Source organism: Dreissena polymorpha, chromosome 14, assembly GCF_020536995.1.
Source record: "Dreissena polymorpha isolate Duluth1 chromosome 14, UMN_Dpol_1.0, whole genome shotgun sequence".
Lineage (NCBI taxonomy): Eukaryota > Metazoa > Mollusca > Bivalvia > Myida > Dreissenidae > Dreissena > Dreissena polymorpha.
The window spans coordinates 51,579,452-51,603,233 of NC_068368.1; the positions used below are offsets into that span (position 1 = coordinate 51,579,452).

Here is a 23,782-nt window from a genome sequence, read left to right on the forward strand (position 1 = left end):
GCACACACTTTATTTGGGATTTAAAGAAGATCTTGTTTAAAACCGCAAAGCCGAGATTACTTTTATATTTAGTCTATTTTATCAATTCGATAAGTCATCTTACAGTTTATTAAAATAATGCCATGTTATTGCATAGGGAAAATCTTAAAATTTATGTTTGTGTAAAACTGAAACGCTCATGACTTTCATGTTTGGAATGTACTCATCAACTAGAGTACCTAACCGAACAGGCAATCAAAGCTATGCATTGTCTTATCAATAAATGTTGTAATCTTGTTTTACAAATAGATATGAAAATTGATCTATTTAACAAGATTATACAATCTATTCTTTTGTACGGCTGGGAATGTTGGGGGCTTGGAAATAACAATGTAAAGAAAAAGTCCGGTTGAAGTTCAAAAAATATATTAGGGGTTAAGGCCTGACAGCATTTTTTTTACAGAGAAACTGGAGTATAGCCTCTCCAAATTGATATATAAACTAGAATGATTGTTTTTTGGTCTAAATTAGTCCATCCACTGTGTTTTAAATTATCACTTCAAAATTGCAACCATTATGTCATATATATGCAACGGAAAGCACTAAGTTCGATTGAATAGTGTATTCGCATTATTTTGGTTAAATGCGAATGATGAATATATGGAAACCTCATGATTTTCATAATTGCACCTGACTCATTCAAGGAATGAAACAAAAACTAACCGATCTGTTTATTCATGAATGGTACTCATCTATAAATAATTCAGGTAAATACAGTAATTATAGGTTGTTTAAAAATGCTTTTGGTTTGGAAACTTAAATAGTAAAAACACCAGATAAATTATTAAATACATGATACGAACTTGCACAAGAAATAAAAGGTTACCCGTCGCAACTGGAAGTTGGCATGGAATATAATTGAACCAAATTCTGTGTCGTTTATGTAACTCAAATACTCATATTGCCGATGAATTCCGTTATTTACTTGAATGTAATGCTCTCAAATACCTAAGAAAACGTTTTATTGATAAACAATAGTACACGAGACCAAATATGATACGTTTTAAATCGCTAATGTCCATCGATTTTCATTACAAAAATACGTACAGGAAACTATGTATGTAAGTTAAAAAAATATTAAAAAAGTTTAAATGTGTAACATGTTCATATTGTCATCGTATCCATGAACTGAGCTGTAAAACAAATATTTTTGGTTTCGAAGAGTGTCGAAAACTTTTGTATATGCACGAAATTCCTTAAATGAAGGGTTTTTACAGGTTTTTAAAAGAACGGGATTTCTCATTTAAAGCATCGCAGGTGGATTGTTTTTTTTGCTATAATTAATTTAAACAATACTGTGCATATTCATTTACTTTAATGAAGCGTACACAAATAATACATAATCGAAATATCAATCTAAACATTTTGCACAAGACATGTTCATCTTTGAATCAAAAAGAAAAAAGTAATGTACATCTTTGATTATGTAAAATCAATCATTTCTAAAATTTAATAAATAGAATTTACACAATACGCAAGATTTATATCTAAGTAACACTTCACACTATTAAAGAAAATATTGATACATGCATATGATTACATTTTATATGAATCTATAATTACATACACATTGGTTTATTACACGTACAAACTAAGTACACACGTAGAAATGCAGCTGTAGTTTAAATCACGTATTGCTGTTTTACATTAACTTGTGCAATTAAGCTATAGCAATTCAAAAAATGTGATTCTGTTCCATTCATCCCCACCCACTATAATGGATGATGTAATTTTGTTGTAGTAGACTGACCAAGGGTACCTCATAAACCCTGAATTAAAATTCGCAAGCTTCTTCCTGCCCTCATTGTCCACCTGGATGATGTTGTGTGACCCCCATCCACACACCAGCACCTGCCCTGCAGGTAACACATGTACCCCACCAGGGTATTCTAGTTCAGGGTCAGTGAAGCAAGCCAGGCATGATCCATCCATTCCCAGGGTAAGGAGCTTGTGCTGGTCCCAGTTGGTGACGTACACTTTGTCACCTGTGGGGCACACCGCACAACAGCATACTGCAATACAGAGTAGAATATCGATGTATTTTAACGATCATTACTATTAAATAAATGTTTTATAGCTTAAATAACATAATAGTTCAATTATCACATAGTTATGTCCGTCAACACAGTTTTCAGATACATTTCTCAGTATCTTGTATTCTCAATTTGATTGCAAATTGAGATCTTTTCCATTGACCTATGGATTGTTTGTGTATGTGCGTGTGTGTAAATAATATCTCACTTATGTTTTATTTTATTAAGCTTTTGGTACACGCTAGTTCGGCGAACTACTTTGATTTGACCTTTTGCATTTAAAAGTGACTTTGACGAATTTACATATTTGTTATTCGATATTCTATTCCTATATATGCGAAGAGAATTAACATTTATCAACTTATGCGGCCCCTAAAGTGGTAACAGTATACAAGTTGACGACGCACCTAGCACACAATACGACTCATATCGCAGGACGCTGTACTAATCAATATAGCCCACTTAAACATATTGCGCGATTCCTGTTCAGTGCAAAGCACAACTTTATATGAACAATGAGATAAGAATTTGTCTTAAGTAATTAGTCCCTCATTGAAAAAGTTGTGTGTCCATATCAGAACTGATTGAACGACGGACAAACCGACGTCCATGATCCATGGTAACAATGACACCGATATATAGAACTCATAGGTCTGAATGTGCAATTAAGTATGAGCATAAGTAATATAAGAAGAATAGTTTTCCAAACAACCAAAATTGGTATTTCTATTTAACTTTTCTTCGGACATTATTAAAGGTTGATATCTAAATCATTTGTATATATGAACGCTTTAACACAATAACTAAAGTAATAAAAACTCTAAAGATTCCGTCTATTATAATCAAACAAGTTTAAGATATACAACAAATTACACATTTATGGTAATTTGAATATAACATCAATACAATCATGTCAAAGAATATGAATTTAACATTAACTCAGTTTATTAACATGTCATTTACTGCCACTATTTTCAAATGTTGAATAATAAAATTGAATATCCTCCTTGCAGACAGGGGCCCGACTATAAATGGAACATTATACAATCTACAGATCAGTATATTTATAACATAATGATTATAGAAAGATTTGAACATGATTAATACCAGATGTATCTTCGTAAAGTTTGCTGATCAGCTTTCCAGTCATTGAGTATTTGTACAGTGCAGTACCAGAAGTGACGAACAAGGTTCCCTGGTGGTGGTCAATGCCTCTACACTGATGTTGTAATGGAAGTGTCCTGTCTATCACCAAACGTCTGTTGTGCACTGTGATAAACTGTACCACATGTGTGTTGCCATCATCCAAAGTTACTGCAACTTCATTGGGTGTTATCAGGCAGATGTCCCAAGGATAAGTAAATATATCCAAGTGACTCACAGGGTCGTAAGTTTGATTAAGAAGCGTGACTGACCTTTTATCTCTTTCTGCCACAAAAATGTGTCCATTCGGCAGTACACATACGGCTGTTTTAAAGCGTGTGTCTGCAGTACTTTGTTCAATGTTCAATGATTGGGTACATATGGTTCGGACATTCAATTCATGATTCGGAAAGTTATCTTTCAAAAATGTTTCATATTTTTGTATGTTGTGTCGACTTTTATACCTTAGAATAAAAGAGAGTTCCGGACTAGTCTGATTTTTATTTAAGGCTTCATTCAGTCGAAACAATTCAGTCTGATGTCGTTTGCAGGTGTTTACCACATCCATAAAATCAACTTGCTTTATTGTCTTCTCATATGTCTTTGCCTTTACGATTCCGTTCTCAAAAGCAGATAATATAAAACTTATTTTTTGACGAATTTCATGCACTGTGTGTTGCTCATTTTCATGTTCTCCATTCATAATACTGTTTTCACACTCACATAAATAGGAATTAATATTTAGTCGCATGTCGGCCACCAGAGAGCTCACAAGTTGATCGTATGTAACATTAAGAGATTCGATGCTGTTCTGCTGATGCGTCTGAAGCTGGTTCATTTTTGTGAGATTTTTTAGGACTTGTACCTGCAGTTCATTGAGGTCTTTTGACTTGATTTTTGCAGCCTTAGATTTAACTGTCACTGTAGTGCATGGTCTGAAAGCAAACACTCGAATAATAATACAATGTTAAGAAAAAAAAATGGTGTTTTGTATTAATATTATTTTACACATTATTATTTCAAAGCTTTATATCTCAAGAAGACTTGCACACATAAATTATGTGTCCTTTAGTAGTTTTCAATATTAAGTTAGTCCGGGTGCGTATAAATTTCACTTCTTAGTGTGTGGATTTTTAATCGCCTAATTTATCACAGTGACATCACAAAAAGTCGCAGAGGGAATACGACAAAGCACCACACAAAGTATTAGATATATTAACTGACCAATGTTATATGGCTAAAATTTCCGCTTAACATAAAACTTATTTAAACAATGCGTTTTAGCGATAGTAAAACCATTTGATGTAGTAAGGACATACGCGCAGACCAAATTTGATACTGCCAAGTCTCGTATTATTTTATATGATGTAATTGCGCAGATTTGATGCGGTTTGATATGATATGCATATCTGGCTAATTATCGTTATCATTTTATCAATCTTGTGTTTCGTTATGGCTTGGAATAAATAGTCATGTATTCGTTTTATATTTTGATCTTGACTTTTTTTCTTGGTTTTGGCGCCTAACAATAATTCTTACCATGGTAAGTAATTTTCAAATACCTTAATTTAACATCAACAAGTTTGACCATGACTGTAATTACCTAGACCGTTGTTTTGTGCACAAAATCCGGTCTCATCATACTTTTAACTTAAGACCAGTTTTTTGAAAATATGTTTGTAATGGATAAATATATGCCTCATACAAAGAGTCAATGAGTATGTTTTGTAAATTTGAAAGTACTATATTGAATTTTAACGACTCTTGAGCTTAATGATTTGGTTCTTAGTTCATCCATACTGATCAAAGTTGTGCTCCGGATAAACTGTTATGAAATTATTCCTTAAATGTAAAACTAAACATTACATTGACATTGTTGCATTGACATTTACCTATGTACATGGTTCTTGCAGGAAACAAAGGCGTTTTACGCCTTACAAGTTATTTCAAAATTTATTTTTGATGGATAAAAGTACGCTCAGGATAAATGCAGAGAAACAAAAATTGGATTCTAAACCTTGAATTGTGGCCTCGATCTTGGACCTAGATAGTTTTGAGTTTGAGTGCTACGCGTCATGCTTATTTGTCTTGGTTACTTATTTTTTAACCCATAATGGCGTATTTATGAACCAACTTGCAAAAACCGTCATTTTGTCTTTAGTTGTGACATTGACATTTTTTCCCGCCGCCGGCTAAAGATACCATTATATATTATATTTATATTATATTTTTTTGTATATATTGAACAACATTCATACTAATATCTTGTTTTCTCTATTGATAATGTGAATGCTAATTAAAACCAATTGTATAATTGTAATTGTATGTAGTATTACCATGGAAAGGAAATTTTGCCATGAAAATCAAAGAAAAAAATGTGATGTTTGAATTCCTAACTTCCTTTTGAAGTCGTAAATTATTGTATGAGGTTTAATTTGAACCTCTTTAATACTTTGGGGTCATTTTATGCACTATACAATATACGTTCTTAGTTTGGCTTTATACAAGAAATTGAAGAAGGGAATATCTCCAAAAACACTTAAGAGGGTATTATAGTTATTGGAATTGGAACTTAAACACATGGTTCTCCATATATTTATGCAGTTGTATCTAAATCTCTTAAGTTGTAACTGTACAATATAGTGTACACGAAGTCAATCAGTTCAATGCTTATTGATTTATACAGTGCACAATAAAATTGACAATGGGCAATAACTCTTTACGTATTGAAGAACAAGGTATGTCTCTGTTTCTCAGCACTTTCACTCAACGCACTTTATGAAGACACTAAGTTACATTTTAATATAGTAAATTATTTTCGATTTGTACTTTGCACAAGTTGAACTGTGTGAAGTTATACTGCACAAAAAACGTACAAACAAACACGCAATTGATCATAACTCCGAAAATACTGACAACAGAGTTGTGTTTCTTGTACAGAATATGCTTTCTCTGAGTCTTGTTATTGTACTCACTCCTTCTCAATACCATCTATATTCAAAAGTTAAGTTTTATAAATACCAAAGGGATTACTGGTTCACACAAAAACAGCGATTGTAGGACAATAACACATGATCTTCTGAAGAAAGAGTTATGGGTCTTGTACTTTATGCGTTGAGCCCCCTGTTAGAGGGATTTATAATTATATATAGTTTTATTGAAATCACTGCAATACGTCCTGCGTTATTCTGAGAAAAAGAAGCGGGACGGTCTTAAGAACAAACTTAAGGGCAAACGGCCAGACGGACGGTGGAATCGACTAATACATGTCTTATCTCGGGGACCAACAACAGCTTTTCTTCCGGTCATGTGTTACTAGTAAGTGAACGAAAATGTCACTTAAATTAAATTAAATTAAAGTAATGCGAATCATTATTTGTTTCTGAGATTAATGTCTGAGTTTAGTTATTTTCTTTGCCTGTAATTGGTATAAGTTTGTGTCGACAATTGGGTCACAAAATACCCATTCCCCATACACACCGAACTTATCTCATCTGATTTACTACCTTTTTTGAAAAAGGTAACATTCCTATCGGTTGACTGAATTTCGTTTAAATGAACTAATTAAAGTTCACCCGAAAATTCCTGACCTTCAGATTTCACCAAGGGAATAAGAAAGTTCTACGCGGTAAATCGTCTGGTCATCGGAAATAATATTTCGAACTGTTCAGTGAATATTGGACAACGTGACTATTCCAAGCAAGTTGTATAATATGTATTGGACACCATTTTAGCAAGCTTGGAAAATGGGTATTAAGTCTCAAAAATTGTATTTTCAGGATTGTATTTAATTTCCACTTTGTTTTAGAAACCCAATGAACACATACTATGCTTCTATAATTGCGAGCAATTGAACTGTACGTTTTGCCAGTGTTAAGTACAAAATGACTCATATTTCAAAAACATAATTTAACAAAATGAACATATGATAAACACTAATGAATGAATACTATAAAACCAAAGTATGACATTTAATTTATTCCATAATTGCATTTTATACACAATTCGAAACTTAGGACTCAAAACGACTCCAATTTTCTACGCCATATCAGCCTAGTCTGATAGCACATGATTAAAGTAATTAACCATATATTCTCTATTAATGCGCTTGTCAAAAACCTGAATATATTTGTTTATTTATTCTTTAACAGGCCTTTCAACATCAGGCAATGGGCGTGTAGAATATGCCAACACATGTCACCTGCAAACTTCCCGTTTGTTATCACATATCTTTATTGCTTAGCTGAGGTTTTTACCGGAAATGGTACCTGAAGTATGTCAGTGATGCTGACACATTTTATCAATACATTAAACTTTGTTTCATCACCATTGTCAAGCTCACTTCAGGTAAAAATCCAGGATCTGTTTAATTGATCACAACCTGGTGGTATTGAAAAAGTCTCTTAAATGGCACAAGTAACTGGTTGAAGAACAGCCGACAGTCAGAGAAATCAAACATACCATCCTTTACAAACAGGTAGATGAGATTGTACGAGGGTATCTATCCACGCTGCTTGCCATTACTGTAAAAATTGCATAACAAATAATTATATGCATGTTTATAACGACCTGTCCATAAATACCGTTAAAAACTATAACACTAATTGATGGACATCTTACCGTAAAAAGTAGAACAACACAGCCTTGCAATATAGCAGATAACAATAACATTGACATAGTTAATGTGCTATAAAGGATTGATATGTTTGCATTCGTCAAACTTAAATACGTGCAACATTGTATCCAATAATTGAAAGAAGCATAATATCCTGCAGAATGTTTACATACAGCTGTGTGTACTTGTTCTTCCGAATGCCAGTGTTGATATGGAGCGAATTGTGTGTTTCAAGCTATCATGATGCTGTATTAAATTTTCATATGCAAGCTTGAAAGAATATGAACATTTTGAAATGACATGGATTTAGTCTCTGTATACAGTCAATTCATTAAATTAAAAACATTGTATATTATATCTTTAATCATATATGATATGTTACTTTATATGTTCAAATTAATGATAATTTGACGGCATAGAATAAATTTGTCTAACTTAGTTTTACATGGGGGCAGCAATAAACCATGTTATTTTCTCATAGGTAGCCTACCAGGTAATGGTAGTGCATTATTGCAGGTATGTTATTCAATTACCTTAAAGGGATCTTTTCACGCTTTGGTAAATTGACAAAATTGAAAAAAGTTGTTTCAGATTCGCAAATTTTCGTTTTAGTTATGATATTTGTGAGGAAACAGTAATACTGAACATTTACCATGGTCTAATATAGCCATTATATGCATCTTTTGACGATTTTAAAACCTAAAAATTATAAAGCGTTGCAACGCGAAACGATTGAATAATTTGGAGAGTTCTGTTTTTGTCGTTAAATTTTGTGAAACTACGAAGATTGCTTATATAAGGTATGAAATACTTCATACATATGTACTCGGCGGAATAGCTCAGTAGGCTTAGGCGTTTTTACTTCGGGACTCTGGCAGGACTCCAGGGGTCACTGGTTCGAAACCTGGTCCGGGCAATGTTCTTTTCCTTTTTTTAATTTTATTCTTGATTTTTTACTGGAGCTTTTACGATCCAATGTTTACATTTATCGATATAAAGCATTTAATGAATAAGTTAAAAAATGCCAAAATCTGTGAAAAGGCCCCTTTAACCACATATACGTTATCATTAAATAATATTTTGTTGCCTGGTAGTTTTATATAAATGGTGCAAGTTCTTCGTTTTCAAGTGAAGTAGCGATTGCTTAACAATTGTTTGACTGATTACATATGAAAAACAAAATGTAGCTTTAAACAAGACTTGGTGTTTGTCATTTGTTTTTACAGACAATCAGAAATATTCATATAAAAACGTAAAATTGCCAGTGTTGCGATTCCACTATGTCTGATTTTACAACCAAAAATAAAGATTGATTGCTAAATGTAAAACAAATCATCGGATTTCAATAATGTCAATGACGTCAACAGCTTCCCTGCAATAATGTTAAAGCAAATGATGACAGCCACATGCCTTTTAAAGAATTCGTCAAGTTTTTTTGTAACTGGTGTATTGAGATGAATATTAAATGAAAAAAGTCTCAACCTGTTCAAGGAAATCTGAGGAAACTTAGTCATGACCAGAATAATCCGACGCATAGCCTAAATAACTTTTTTCACCATGTTCGCTTCTGGTAAGCGAGTATTTGTCGGACGAAATATACGGATTTTCTCGGATAAATTTGTTAATAATAAAAATTGGTCATGACAAAATTACTGATATATCCTGGATTCTTTTTCTACAAGTGAATGCAAACGAAACAGTTATTTGACTTCGATGTGCGCTTGCGTATGAACGAAGCACAAATGTTGGCTTAGTAAAGAGAAGTGAATTTACACAATACAGGAGTCTTTTCCAGACTTTTCTTAAATTTGAGAACCTGGAAACAAAAAAAAAGAGTCAAAATTATACTTTTCTGATCTGAATCGTTTATCGACAAAAATGTATTTATTTTATGTTACAAAATGTCTTCTTCTGAGTTTATAAATAGAGTTACACATTATTCGTATAATAGAATATCCATGATCAATGTCTTCTGACGCTCATCGCAATGATAAACGAGAGATAATTTAAGTTTGATAATAAGAACACAATCATTAATAACTATTTATGGGAGCATATCCAAATATTGAATTTATACAGGTGGCGACGAATATTTTTTTATATTTTCTGGTTCACGATTACACAACTTGCAGGTTGGGTCAACTAGATATTGATTGAATACTGTTCTGATGGGTTTGAGAGAATATGCCCTGGCGGGCTTTTAGCTCTGATCTCTTGACATATGAATTATTTGGACGATTAGAAATTGGACACGCCTTTCCAGAAGGCATTATCTGGGGCATTTTCCAGAAGGAAGTTAGCATCTGACAGATCGTGGGAGAAGTATGCGAGCTCTAGAGGAAAAGCTATTGTCTTCCAGCGGTCTAACTGCAAAACCGGCAAAATGTTTTATGCGCCTTTTGCGATTTCTCAGTAAGAGAAGATAAAAAACAATGTCTATGGAAAAGTATAACGTGTCTTTACGTTGTCTTATATTTACTCATTTAAAGTATTAAAATCGTCTGTGTTTTTTTCCATTTCAATGGCAGCTTTAAAAAAGGGTGTAGTCGGCCCTAATTTAATTGACAGTTTTATATCACGTTTTTCTCCACAACGCAATTTTAGCAACACTACCAGATATTGCTGCGAGCTTCACACATGTTATATGTAACGATTTCACAAGCTTTTTCCTTCGAATTTAATTGTGCCTGACCAAGTATTGACGGGCCGAGGGCGATATATCTATTATATGACCAAGTATCATAAAGATTTGCAAATATATGTGTGTCTTATGTTCACACAGTACAATTAAGCGAGGCATAGAGGACGTTGCACGACGGACAAAATGTGACCAGAAAAGGTCACCATAAGCGAGGCGTGAGCTAAAATATGTCTCAGAAATATGGTGATTATCGGGACTTATAGTCGACGTTAAGAGCAGAAAGACACGTTGTCTTCCGATTAAAATACTGACTGACTCGGTAAAACAGTATCAACGCCATGATTTAAGATAATTATTTTGAAATACCTGTGACAAAGTGTGACACAGATTGAGCAGCAGAGCTGATCATGTTCATTGCAGAACGCTGTCAAATTTTCATCTTCATGGACTTCACACTTAAGTAGAATATCTTCCATCTTCTTAGAAACGGGCCACTTATGTATTTTATGTTTTCCATAAAGATACTTTTTATTAAACCACCCACCATGACTATGGTGGTCAGTACAAGTTCCACAATAGAATGTATGACACTTTTTACAGTAATAATCTGCTTCTATCTCTAAAGACCGTTCTTTGCACTGCGAACACCAGTATAACAGTTCATCAGAATCATTATCAAGAATTGCATCATACCGCCTCGCCATTTTGCAGTTCGACGATTAGCGAACACACCGTTAGAAGTTGAAGTGAATTGGAAATTTACTATCACATTATGAATGTTAAAATAAATATTCCAGAACACACCATTTGAATGTTATCCATAAAGTGTCGAACCGAGCAGATTCAAGATTACCTTCAAGTGACATTTATTAATCTTATGGAAGATAACAACTCTACTGCTTAAGACTGTCACGTGATAACTGAGTAATGCATGCAAAGACGAGGTTTAGCGATAATCACGTAGCAACAATCAATGAGTCCAAAACGTGTTTCGCGATATCAAGATATTGGTTAATACTGGCTTCACATGAATCGCCTATATATTGACTTCATTCTACATTTAACATAAGCATACTGATTTTTCTTAAGAGAATGTCATTTTATTGATAATTTGTTAATTAAAAAGAAACTAACAAAAATTACAAACTTGTGATCTGGTTGTTACCACTTTTGACGTCACGCACATAATCTTAAAATAAGGTACATAACTAATATAATAACCTTTGATAACAAGAAAGTGACCTTTTGTAATAGTCTCGAATATGAATATCACTTTTCTCTTATACGTCCGCTGTATCGGGATGTAAGAAAGGGTAACGTTTGTCAAGAATATTATGATAAACAAACTATACACGTCTTAAAATGCAAAAAACTATGTTTATTTAAAAAAAAAATGTGGGAAATTATTTATTGTTATTATACATATTATGACTAACTATAGTTTGTATTATAAATTTTGTAAAACGCGCTTTAAATGTAAGACTATGCTTGAAATCTCCATTTTATTGTTTGATTTGTGTGAGTTTACAAAGTTGACACTAAATTGTATTTGCGTCTAATATGTGTAGGCCGATACTAAATCAACACTATATTTATAATATGTTTAGACCTGCGACTTTATTAAATGAATCAGTATAAACTTGTGTGTACGCATGGGCCTATCCATCATTTAATAACTCAAAAATGTATATTAAACTGCATAACCTTTAGGCAATACATTTTCCACAAAATGCCTAAACTGATATTACAAGTTGAAACTTGGTGAATGTAGTGACGATCTAGGCTTGGCCGGTTTATACCTTAGGGATATCAATCGATCAAAGCGGACAATGAAAGCTTGTTACACATTAAATACAAAGTAACACTTTTGTGTCACATTATTTCATAGAAGACTTGTTATGTTTTGTTAATAAAGTGTATATTTTAAATGGTACCTAATTTGCGTGGACCGATCGTGGTACTAGATGCATGATTGAAACAAAGCGCACATAAGGACCACTATGTAATCTGATTTTATTTCGCTCTATTTAGCTATTTTGCTAAATACGTCTACAAACATTATACGGCCTCTGTTTCGAATTATTTTAAGTTTAAACACGTTCAATATATTAAGTTCTTGTAACCTACATATCCAGCGAACTGGAAAAAAGTAAACAACTACCATAGGATGGTTGCGTTTAAACAATGCAGCAAAACTTCAACCGAAATTTATTGTATGACTGGTTTATTTACCTTTTCATTCATTGAAATACGCCCATTGATACATTCGTACCAGAATCTAATTACACATGAGCAGGTAACCAATATATGTTTCAAAGCACTCTGCATCATGTGAGTAATTCAAGAATACATGTCCAATTTATAGTGCAATGATATCGATGTTCTTAATCCGACTCTGGATCTCGAGTAGGTCTCAAGTGAGAACACTCTGAAAATTGTACAAATATAGTTACTAACTTAGAGCATTTTGTCGAAACAAATATAACAGATAGAAACGATTTACACAATATCATACAACATTTGTCTTGTTGAAGAAAACAAGTGTAGACATTTATTTCAATTTTGAATAAAAAACACGAAACAAACAAACAGCCCACTCTCCGTTTGTTATTTTAAAAGATATTCTTCACCCAAACGCAACTGTCAAAGTGTGTGTATGTGGTAAAAAGTATATTATATATTAAAGTAAAGTGCTATTAAAATAAGAGTCTGCAGATACAAAATGGATTAATGTTTGTGTTAACGATATCGTATATCCATTAAATGAGCGCATAATGCAAACGTGATTTTTCTTTTGCGTCAATTATACCAGCCTTCCAAAACGATTTGTAACCAAAATGTGCAAATCAAAATGTAAACGGCATACATCTTGCAGCAAAAGAATAATGTCAATCATCGCAAGCAGGCTTGTGCCGAGAAACAACGTATGAAGCATAGCGGTTAGTTTCAATGATGTACACGTGTAACAGACGACTAGCATATCTCGAAATTATCAGTCTGATTTTTCCTAACTCATAGATTAAGCCAAATAGAAACGGAAGATATAATATGATGTAAAAACTCTTTAAGTTTAAGATACTGCTGAATTAAGGTGCACCACATTATTTCATAAACTGCTTATTTCTATTTGATTTCCATAAGTACAGAATGAAAAAATGTCGAAAGATGGACATCACGGTATCATAAAAGATCAACATGAGCAAGTTGTTCTTATTGGACATAATGCAAGAATGTAAATTAAATTGATCGATGTAATGCGCGTTGTCAGTGTGAGGTACAGCAAGTATGTGTAAAAGGAAATTAAACAATAACATAATGAAAGATCAATCTGACTGGAACAATCTCACAATATGACCCCTGATTAAGTAACTTGAATAGACATACGCATTTATTATTCGCATAGTTTTGCTAGAGAACAAAACGTAGGTGTTATAATTCCTTGACTCACTGAAACGGATCGACCTTACTATAGGTGTACTTCCACCATATTAAGACGCTGAATATAAAGATCATATAGAGTTTCATCCAGTTAAAATGATCGTTTTAAAGGTAATTAACGGACTAAATAATCCCGAGAAATAATTAGATTTAAACAACATTATTGGCCGTAACCCGCTCGACCGTCGACCGGGTCGAGTGATTTTTGCGTCTGTCGAGTGAAAATTCTAAGCCGGTAGCCCGATGGGTCGAGTGCTTTTTTCGTGTCCGAACTTAGTAACTTAGCTTCATATAGACGCTTATTCAAGACTGCATTGGTTATTTCCCTTGAACACTTATTGATTAGACGCTTATTGAACAGTGTTGTAAGTCGATCTCGCGAGACGCTATAACAATTATTATTACTTGGTGGAGAACTAGCGGCGATACATTTATTTTAATGTATTTTTTGTGTTATTTTGAGGGCGCATCGCACACACATCAACCGCAAAATGAGAATGAAGGTAGCAACACAAAATATGAACCACAAAACGAAAAATCCAAATGTCATGGAAAAATAATCAGTCTTGGCTTCGTTTTGATGTCTCCAAGTATTGAGAAATTTGATTATGCGTCTGCATTGCTGACTTGCTGGTACGTACATGTCATACATAATGTAAAAAAATATGCAATTAAATTTCATGCACTAACTTACAAGTATAGTTTTTTACAGATAAAGTTTATTTGTCAAGGAACAAATCCTGACAGTAAATTCAAAGGTGTATTATACTGCATTTTAGGTGCTGGTACAATTGGCAAATCAGCGACAAACCATATGTGGCTTAGACAATAGAACTACTGCTACAAATGTGGTTTTAGATTTAGAATACTCAGAAGTTTGGGCAGGAAAGTTGCCTCCTTGTGCTACGTCTTATGCACAGGTAGTATTGCTAGTTTGACATTTTATTTACTTTATTCAGATATGTGTTTTGAAAATTTATACCATTGTGTGACATAACGGTGTATGCATATTGTTTATTCTTATGAATATAAGGGTAATTCTAATTTCCCAAGATACATAACGATGCAAGTTCGTATTGAATGTGTATCGAATGTGTATCGGGGTTTGCATAATCGATTATAGAAGTGTTAGGTTTCATATTATCAATGTGGGATGTCCAAAGAGAGCATCTGTTTGTATGATCTAGTATGCTAATGAAATGAGGTCTCCTGTTCCTAAAGTGATAATTGTGTATTGCACTTTTCTGCTGTGACGTGTGATAGATGCATGAGCATCCATCCAATTAACAAGGGTTATTCGAAAGGGTGGGTTTAGAAAATCGGGGGAAGAGAACAGTTAACCAACCAAGAATGAGATAGGAAATATCTAAATTTTATGTTCATGTAACTTGGAATACAATGTTGTGCTTTGTTGTAAGAACGACAATTCGAGAGTCCTAGTTTGACAATCGAGTTGAGCAGTCACGTTTTCTCGACGTGGCGCCATGTTGGCCGCCGCGCTGTAAAATTGTACTTCATGAACATTAGAAGCGTTGTGTTAGAAATTATTTTACAGAAATTAATCTCGATGAAAACAGAAATAAACTTTGGTTGTTACTGTGTGTTCTCTACATACGATGTGTAATTACGCTACATCATGTTATACATTAGTTTTTTTCAGGCCACCCGAAGGAGCATACATGATATGTCAAACCTGGATGTCGAGACTCAAACAATGACCATGATGGAGATGTCAGGAGACATTGTGTTAATTTTTTTGTATGATATTAACTGTAAATAAAAACAGAATCAAGTGTTTATTTGTTTAATCTTTATTGTTCTATGTTTCATCAATACAAACATAGTTACAAATGTAACAGAATTATAACTTTTAATTCGGGCTAGGTAAAATTGATTCGGGCTAGTGAAATTTCATAGCTGGTAGCCCAACCGGGCTAGTGCCTAAAAAAAAATTATGCAAAGACTGAAACAACTAAATAATGTGCACATGTTCAACATGTACATTTGCTTAATAAACAGTTAAAAATAGAATCATAAGTTCCTAAAATATCATGCGAACACGAAAGAAAATCATAAAAAATGACATATGTGAACACAGTCACCGAAAAATTGTGGCAAAACGAAATCTCAATATCACTATATCTATCATAAGATCGGATTTTACATTAAAAGCCACTTAGTAAACTGTGTGGTCACCTGAATGACAGTTGTCAGGTGAGTTTTAAACGCTTTATAAATGCTATTGGCAAGCTACTACTTACTGTTGGTAGCCAAAAGTGAGTATTATAAAAGGCAAGATGAACGACAAACATGTCTCATCCTTTTCAGAGAATGCCAACGTGGATGTATCAGCCGAGATTCGAAAACATAGACCTAGAAGAGAATTTGTATACCATTTTATATCTCAACTTATAAAACATTCTTAATATCCGCATGCAGACACGTGTTTTGTTGTGTAAAGTAAAAAAGCAGTAAACGAATGTATAGAACTGTAATTTGTTAAGGTAAAACTGTTTATGTTAAAATTAGTATGTAGTATAAATATCGCCATATGTATGCATAGTCTCCTTACAGTTTTTGTAGCGGGTACCAGAGGTTTTCCAGACCCCATGTTATGAAAAATAGATTTAATACAAAACAAACCGGTCTCATCCGTTTCAGAGAATGCTTACGCGGATGTGTCGCCCGAGACTTGCCAGTGGTAAAACAATCGTTATCTGCAAGGCCCCTAACGTGACCCAAACAACGTGACCCAAACAACTTAAGCGCTTCGACGCTGGCCACAGCGGTTTAAACCTAGGAAATTCCTGTAAACGTCATGCATGCGTCAGCAAAGACATATAAGGGCTGGCCCCGAACACGTTTCCAAGGTCCTTTTGAAAAATTGTGGAAAAAGCTAGCCAGGAAGGACCCAGCTAGACGGCAGAAACAATACACAAATTTGATCAATCAGGCCGCGCCAATGCCAATCAAGGACATCATCATTGTTGAAGATATAAAGATATGAAGGTAATTGTCTTTCCCTGTATACGGAAGTCCGAGGAGAATGTGAGGAGTGTCCACACTGAGGCATAATGACCATCAATTTGTAATGGTTTGATGTATACATATTGCGCGTTGATTATATTGTGCCGTGTATTTGGCACTATATAACGTATCTCTATAGATCTGCCGGTGTGAATTCACCACGTTATGAATGTCGGAAAGACGAGCCAAACAGATTCGTCTTGGATTAGAACAATACCGCGTTAGTTATAGGAACCAACAAGCCTACAACCAGGAAACAAGACGGTAGGTCAAATTGAACAATAACTTGAACCTCAGGAATCTTATTCGAGTATGTCCTTTTTCGAATATACACATGTAGGATAATATATATTCAACCAAATACGCATAATGGTTATCCATGAGGTTGTGTTTACTGTTCAACCCCATATCTCTAGAACAGCTATAACTCTTTGATATCGTGTCCACTTTTAAAATATTCAAGTCTGTCGAACTGAGACCTATATTCTTTTATCTAACTGCATTTCATAATCTAGGTTTATGGGCGCAGCCATTTTCGTTATCAAATTTGAACTCTAACGTTGTTACAGTATTCTGCTGTAGACGTTGGTTTATCGAGAGTGGAAAGGTGTGGTTATCATATCAGGTTGAGCAATGTGTGTGTGTGTGTGTATTTCAAATCCGAACCGATATTTATCGAGTCACATTTCAAAACATAGCAAAAGGCTTTAACGACAAATCTTATTAATATCAATAGATCTCAGTAAAAAAACTACAACAATATGTTAACACTTTTATAGTACAGAAAAAGTCTAGTTTTTATTCATTTTGGGAGATCAATTTAGAATATATTATAGTTTATGACGAAAGGGAGAGACTATGATTTGTCAAAGGATAAGTATAATTGGAGTTTATCAAATTCTAAATCATGTGGAAAGTGCAAAGTTGGTCGTGATACGAATATAACATACGAGAGCCATTATGACGGTCCCTGTTTATGTTGATGTTTAGTATTTAAAACAAAAGTGGAGACTGTGCTATATATATACACGCCAAATATACATGAAAAAAAGTTATTTATAATAAAAATACCTTGTTGCTTTCAGCCATCTAAGTATTGTTGGTAATTTGAATTTTATGTTCAACAGAACATTTGACAAATCGAGGTATACCCATGAGTGGGTGCAATGTATTTAAATAAATAATTTAAAATATATATAAGAAGTTATTTTAAGACATATATAGCCTGATTCGTAAACTTAGAATCGGAATATGTACTGTATTTCATTTTATATCTAACCGTATAACAGCGTGCTTAATGTTTCCGCATGAAGACACGTTTAATGACTAGTTTTTCTGTGTAAAAAAAGTTTAACACATACACGTGCAGACGCGAAAAGGTTAAAGGTAAACATGTTTATATTTTAAGTTATATAGTATGAATATCACCATATGCATGTATACAGTGTCTTAAAAATTCAATTAGAGGTTACCTTGGGCTGTCTAGACCACACGGTGTAAAAAGATACATTTAATTAAAAAACACATACCGTTTATATTTCCGATATGATAAATGTCGACCCACTTTCACATGTCAACACTACGTCATTGGAATAATCGCGCTATGAAAGATCTCCATCATAAACGAAAATAACCCTTCTCAATTGACATCAAGTAGATTCGACCAACCCTGGATTAATAGGAAGGTCAAACACCTGTCAAGGAGGAAAAAGAAAGCAGACATAAAGGCTTAATATTCAACGGCATACCTGAGGATATAAGCATGTATAAGCAACTCCAAAGGGACAAAACAGTAATGAAAGAAGGAATGCAGCAACTGTATTAGAGATCTCACCACTAGTGAAAATTGAAGAAGCTGTATTTTTTCATAAGCAGCAACGAATGCCAAAGTTCCGTGTCCAAATCCTTACAAACATCGGTTAAACTAAAATTATAGCATTGTCTTTACTGAAAATGACCTTTCCAAAACTTCAACATAGGATTCAGTAGAATACCCAACGGTACAACCCTTCGATATCATCACACACGTCATGAGAACATTCCTGTTAGACAACAACCCCCATACGGCACAAGGATTTGACGAACAACCACCAAGATTCCTTTAGGAATTCGCCAGTGAGATTGCCCCTGCACTGACCCTAGTTTTCCTATTTTAAAGCCTCCATCACACAAGGTCCAGTACCCGATGACTGGAAGCACGCTATGGGCACTCCAATCTTTAGAAAGGGTGACCTCACAGTTCCTGCAAATTACTGTAACCCTGACCTCAGTCTGCTGCCAAACCATGAAAAATATCGTCAAAGGTTGGGTCATAAACACCTGGAGCACCATGGCATACTTACTGACAGTCAGCACCGCAACAGAGAAAGACGTACAAGCGAAAGCCAGTATTTATTAACCCTTCGAGTCATCGCCTTAGACTTAAAAGACGGTGATCAGATTAATGCGGTGCTGCTAGATGTCAAAAGCCTTGGACAAGTAACCTCACAGGCGACTCGCCATCAAGCCGGACCACTGTAGGATCCGTACTGAACAACTGATGTGGATCACAAGTATCCTCAGCAAAAGAAGCCAAAAAGGCCTTGTTGATTGCTACACCTCTTCGTCTGTACCTGTCACATCGAGGGTCCTTCATGGCTCTGTCCTAGGCAGAAAGTGGTTTTTGTTATTCTAAGACTGTATTGGTTAATCTGATCCAGGAGAAGTCGACAAAATTGAAATATATATAAATATCAATATTCTATGCGTTTACATATAAAATCGGTGTTATTACACGGCCTTTAAAATTGTTAATTATTATAATTTTACACATGCAACATATTGCTATGTATACTCGCAAAATGAATTTATTTGAAAGGCTTTGCAGCTGATCAATACAAATTAATTTTTATACAGAAAAAATCACTTCAAGATAAATTCTGCCGAAGCAAACAGGTCAACCAATCTTATTAAACCTATCATGCCATATTCACCAATGCATTGAACGTTGTATAACGCCCCTCGGGTGTACTTAAAGTCATCCTAATCATGAGAACATTTGTTCATACGCAAATGAAACACGTGTCAGATTCGCAACTATATATATATTAGAGATATATAATCGGTATGAACAACCAGATACACAGACATACAAACAGACATACATATTCCCATTGAAGACTTCGGCGTGTGAGCCTAGCTACGATGCAGAATAAAGCAGACATACTATGAAATCCCCATCTCCAAATTAAAGACGGTTCATTCACAGTTATATACCCTTCTCTAACACCGCAACACATCTCCAACGTTGGAACAATTTACATGCACAGAAGGGACAGTTACATGATAATTTATTTACAAACATGAAACCATAGTTGTATTTGGGCACGATCCGATTAGGATTCATAAATACCCTAACACTATGTAAGAGACACCGCGGAAATACGTTGGATCTAGAAGATACAGTGAAATTATAAGTATTTTTGTGTTTCAATGGAGATAATGTTATTTCACAGCAACCTTTTTTTATTTTCCGGGATCTATATGTATGTATACCGAGGTTGGGGGGACAATACACAGTTCGCTTGTTAATCTCTTTTCCACGTTAATTACAACGTTTTAACAGAAATAATCAAATAATGCATGTGCTTTAAGAAGAATTGTTTACAGTGACGTATTTACTCAATACGCACCAATTCAGAAATATGTTATGCAGATGCACTAGAACACACACTATAAAACATCATAGTTACCTTCCACGTAAACGTCTTGTGTCTTACAGGGTTATTGGGAAAACACACACATACTCAGTTCAACGATATCAGCTTGACCTCCTTCTAAATTTATCTAATTGAAAACATAGCATATGACGCAACCAACTGAAATCATCTCTCAAGTAAGAAAAACAACACACTTATTATCCTTGTAGCGATAAAATTGTAATTACCTCCCTTGCTGTTTCATGCACGTGAATACTTTTACCGTATATTTTTTAACCGAATGTCTTTACCCGAAATCTTTATTAAAATAGCAATAAAGTCACTCTCTGAAAAAGTGTTTTACTAATCATCTTATTTTGGCAAACTAAAACATCTTGAGCATCGCCCCAGAGCCTATCAGTATTTTTATAAAGTTATGTGTGCGATAGGTGCCTTTCAATGTTTAATCAGACGGTTCTGCGTTTTATCTGTTTCTCCAATTTTGCGATTGAGTCACCGTAATTTTTTTTGCTTTCAGTAGACCGATTCAGTTGCTTGAAACAAATATTAAATTCTCTCGAACTTAATACTTACTGTATGATTCCAGTTAATTATTTGTAATTTCAATAACTCATTTTGACAACTGTTAGTATAATTAGTAGTGCGCTTATAGTTTGTTGATAAAAACAGCAAAAACGACAATATCTACTATAATTTGTGCTGCTGCTATTTAACTTCACATTCCAAAACCTAATATCCAAACCTAGCTGTTTATTTTGTACATATTGGGCGCGATAAATGTTTTATATGTATTGGTGCACAAGTGAGGACATCCTTTTTATAATGACATAATTATATTTTAAAAGCAGACAAAACTATTTTTCTCCGTTTATTGAGTGACCGTTTTTTTTAAACGTGCAGTCGAACATACTTTATAAGCTAATTTCATTATGACTATGATATTTTATTATTGATGTGTGTGTTAAATTCATTTAATGCTGAGACAATGTGGTGTGCCTAAGGACAATATGTATACAGAGTATTGAGAGAGTTCACAAACTAATTGCTACTTAAACCATTTGTCTATGTGTTTTAAGAGAAGATTGCATTGATCATAAACGTGGCGTGTTTCAATACTTCAATTCAACGGATATCTTCATTTTCGAATGTGGTCCATTTATATGCCGAGTAAGATTAATTCAAATGTTAAAGATCAGGAAGTATTAAGCATTTAAATTGTTATTCATTGTGTAATTAAGTTCAAAGAAAACACATTTTATATCGGCAGTATGTCAAGCCATGTTGTCATTAATTTATTCTGCATTCTGTAATGATGACTTTTGGTATTGACCTTTAGGCTCGGGACGCATGTAGCACTCAACTGTGTGAAAAGTTGATACCTTCTTATTTATGGTTTAAGTTTGCATGTGAAAAAAAAGTATGTCGATCTGTCTGTGCGCATAAATTTGCGGAGCACATTTTTCAAGCGATTTTATTGTGAAAAATGCCAACAAAATGAAGTAGAATTGCATGACGCGCTTTTATTTCTAGTGATAGTAACATATTAATAAGTTATTCGCAAATCAATATCGGTAACAAAGATGGGGGTTGGTAATGATTGTGACAAAACTGTTGTAAAGCATCTCATCACATGCATATTTCTTTCACGCAACATGCTGTCTTTAACTGTTAAAGCTCTTTAAAGAATGATGTCCTTTTGTTCTCGGTTAAATGATGATTGACCAATTGACAGTCTAGAAAAGCTGTAATATGTGCAATTTTGACTTTGGTCCTTAAGTATTCTTTGTTTAATAATTATTTTGGCCTTTAAATGTGGTACACGGGCCTTTCAAGTGACAGGTCATTCGCTCAGGGTGAAATCGGAAGCACGCTCATATGCATGTTACTATATACACCGATCTGCAAGTGTAACGTCTCTTTAGAGTACACCGCATGTCGTATTACGGCGGTGAAACAAAATGTCGTACGATGATTTAATCTACATTACTGTATACGAACATATGTATAAATATCGACTTTTAAGAAATAATGGTATCTACATAAATGTTTATTTTTCAACACATAATGATTTATATAAGTAATGTTTGCACGTCGTTTCAATGTATTAAGAAACCCAATTAAAAGTCGAACCTTAAATTGAATCGAACTTTTTCAAGCGTGCGACGCACATACATAACAACTATTGCACATGCCTTTTGCAATTAATTGATGGGCCAGATTGGCTGTAATTTTCCGCACATATTTACCGATTTAATCACCTGTTATAACATTAGACAATAAGAAAAAGCGAATAAGCCATTAGTTTTTTTTTAATTTGTATGAAGTCAAACACAGGCGAAAGCAAATTTCAGACTTATACTTGTGTAGGCCCTTACATTTATGCTCACTACCACTGTTGTGGTAATTGTATTGTGAAAGATGCAGCTATTTCCGAGACGTAAAATGCACTCAACAAAGCCAGACCGATACTTAATGAAATATTAATTTAATAATAATATTGGGGAGGTTGTGAATATATTGACAATAAACCGATACCTCTGTTAAAATAAACACAAACAACTACTCTGTTTGAATTTATAACGACAACAAGTCTCGGCTATTAAAAATGTTTGCATGTTGGCTATTTCACGAACCTGCTGTAACTTTAACATAACATTGAACAAGTAGATCAATGCTAACGTTTATTTTTAATGTTTCTTCATGGTCTGACAGAATTAAGATACTAATAATATTATTGATTTAATAATTAAACGTACGCATACATGTTTTTAGTAATTAATATTCAGTAATATATTTATTTATCACATGCCACACCCTGTTTCCCATGTAATATAACCATTTCATATTTTTTTTATATTACATGTGTTATACAACATTTCCAAGCGTTTTCATTGGCTATGTTTTCGTTTATTGACCAATCGCATTTTGTTATTTTGCACAAAAGACGTTGCAACGTCAAATGACGTTACGACATGCAAACAACATTCGGGATTTACCATTATGTTTGCGTAAATATTTATTTAATTTGATAAAACAGATCTGACACTCGTTGTCATATCATACCATATTTTATTAAACTCGTCCAGGAAATTCGTTAGTAAGCTCGCCAAAGGCTCGCTTTCTAACACAATTCCTGAGCTCGTTTTGT

At 34.0% G+C, this 23,782-nt stretch overlaps 2 protein-coding genes across 2 annotated transcripts in view; both read right to left on the bottom strand.

The window, feature by feature from the left end:
- The window catches only part of LOC127858346 (fibropellin-1-like), a 142,694-nt gene that overhangs the window by 35,405 nt on the left and 83,507 nt on the right, over positions 1–23,782 (bottom strand). The gene's annotated exons all lie outside the window — the stretch shown is intronic.
- Positions 1,413–11,313, bottom strand: LOC127858347 (uncharacterized). The gene is made up of 3 exons (XM_052395403.1): positions 10,838–11,313; positions 3,180–4,150; positions 1,413–2,051 (listed from the first exon to the last, which is right to left on the bottom strand). The coding sequence occupies exons 1-3, from the start codon at positions 11,173–11,175 to the stop codon at positions 1,705–1,707; spliced, it is 1,656 nt and encodes a 551-aa protein (XP_052251363.1). The 5' UTR covers positions 11,176–11,313; the 3' UTR covers positions 1,413–1,704.

Coding starts and splice junctions, on each gene's coding strand:
- LOC127858347 (XM_052395403.1), bottom strand. CDS start 11,175: ATGGCGAGGCGGTATGATGCAATTCTTGATAATGATTCTGATGAACTG. Junction 4,151..10,837: donor TGTGTCACACTTTGTCACAG/GTATTTCAAAAT, acceptor GTTTGCTTTCAG/ACCATGCACTACAGTGACAG. Junction 2,052..3,179: donor ACTTTACGAAGATACATCTG/GTATTAATCATG, acceptor TCTGTATTGCAG/TATGCTGTTGTGCGGTGTGC.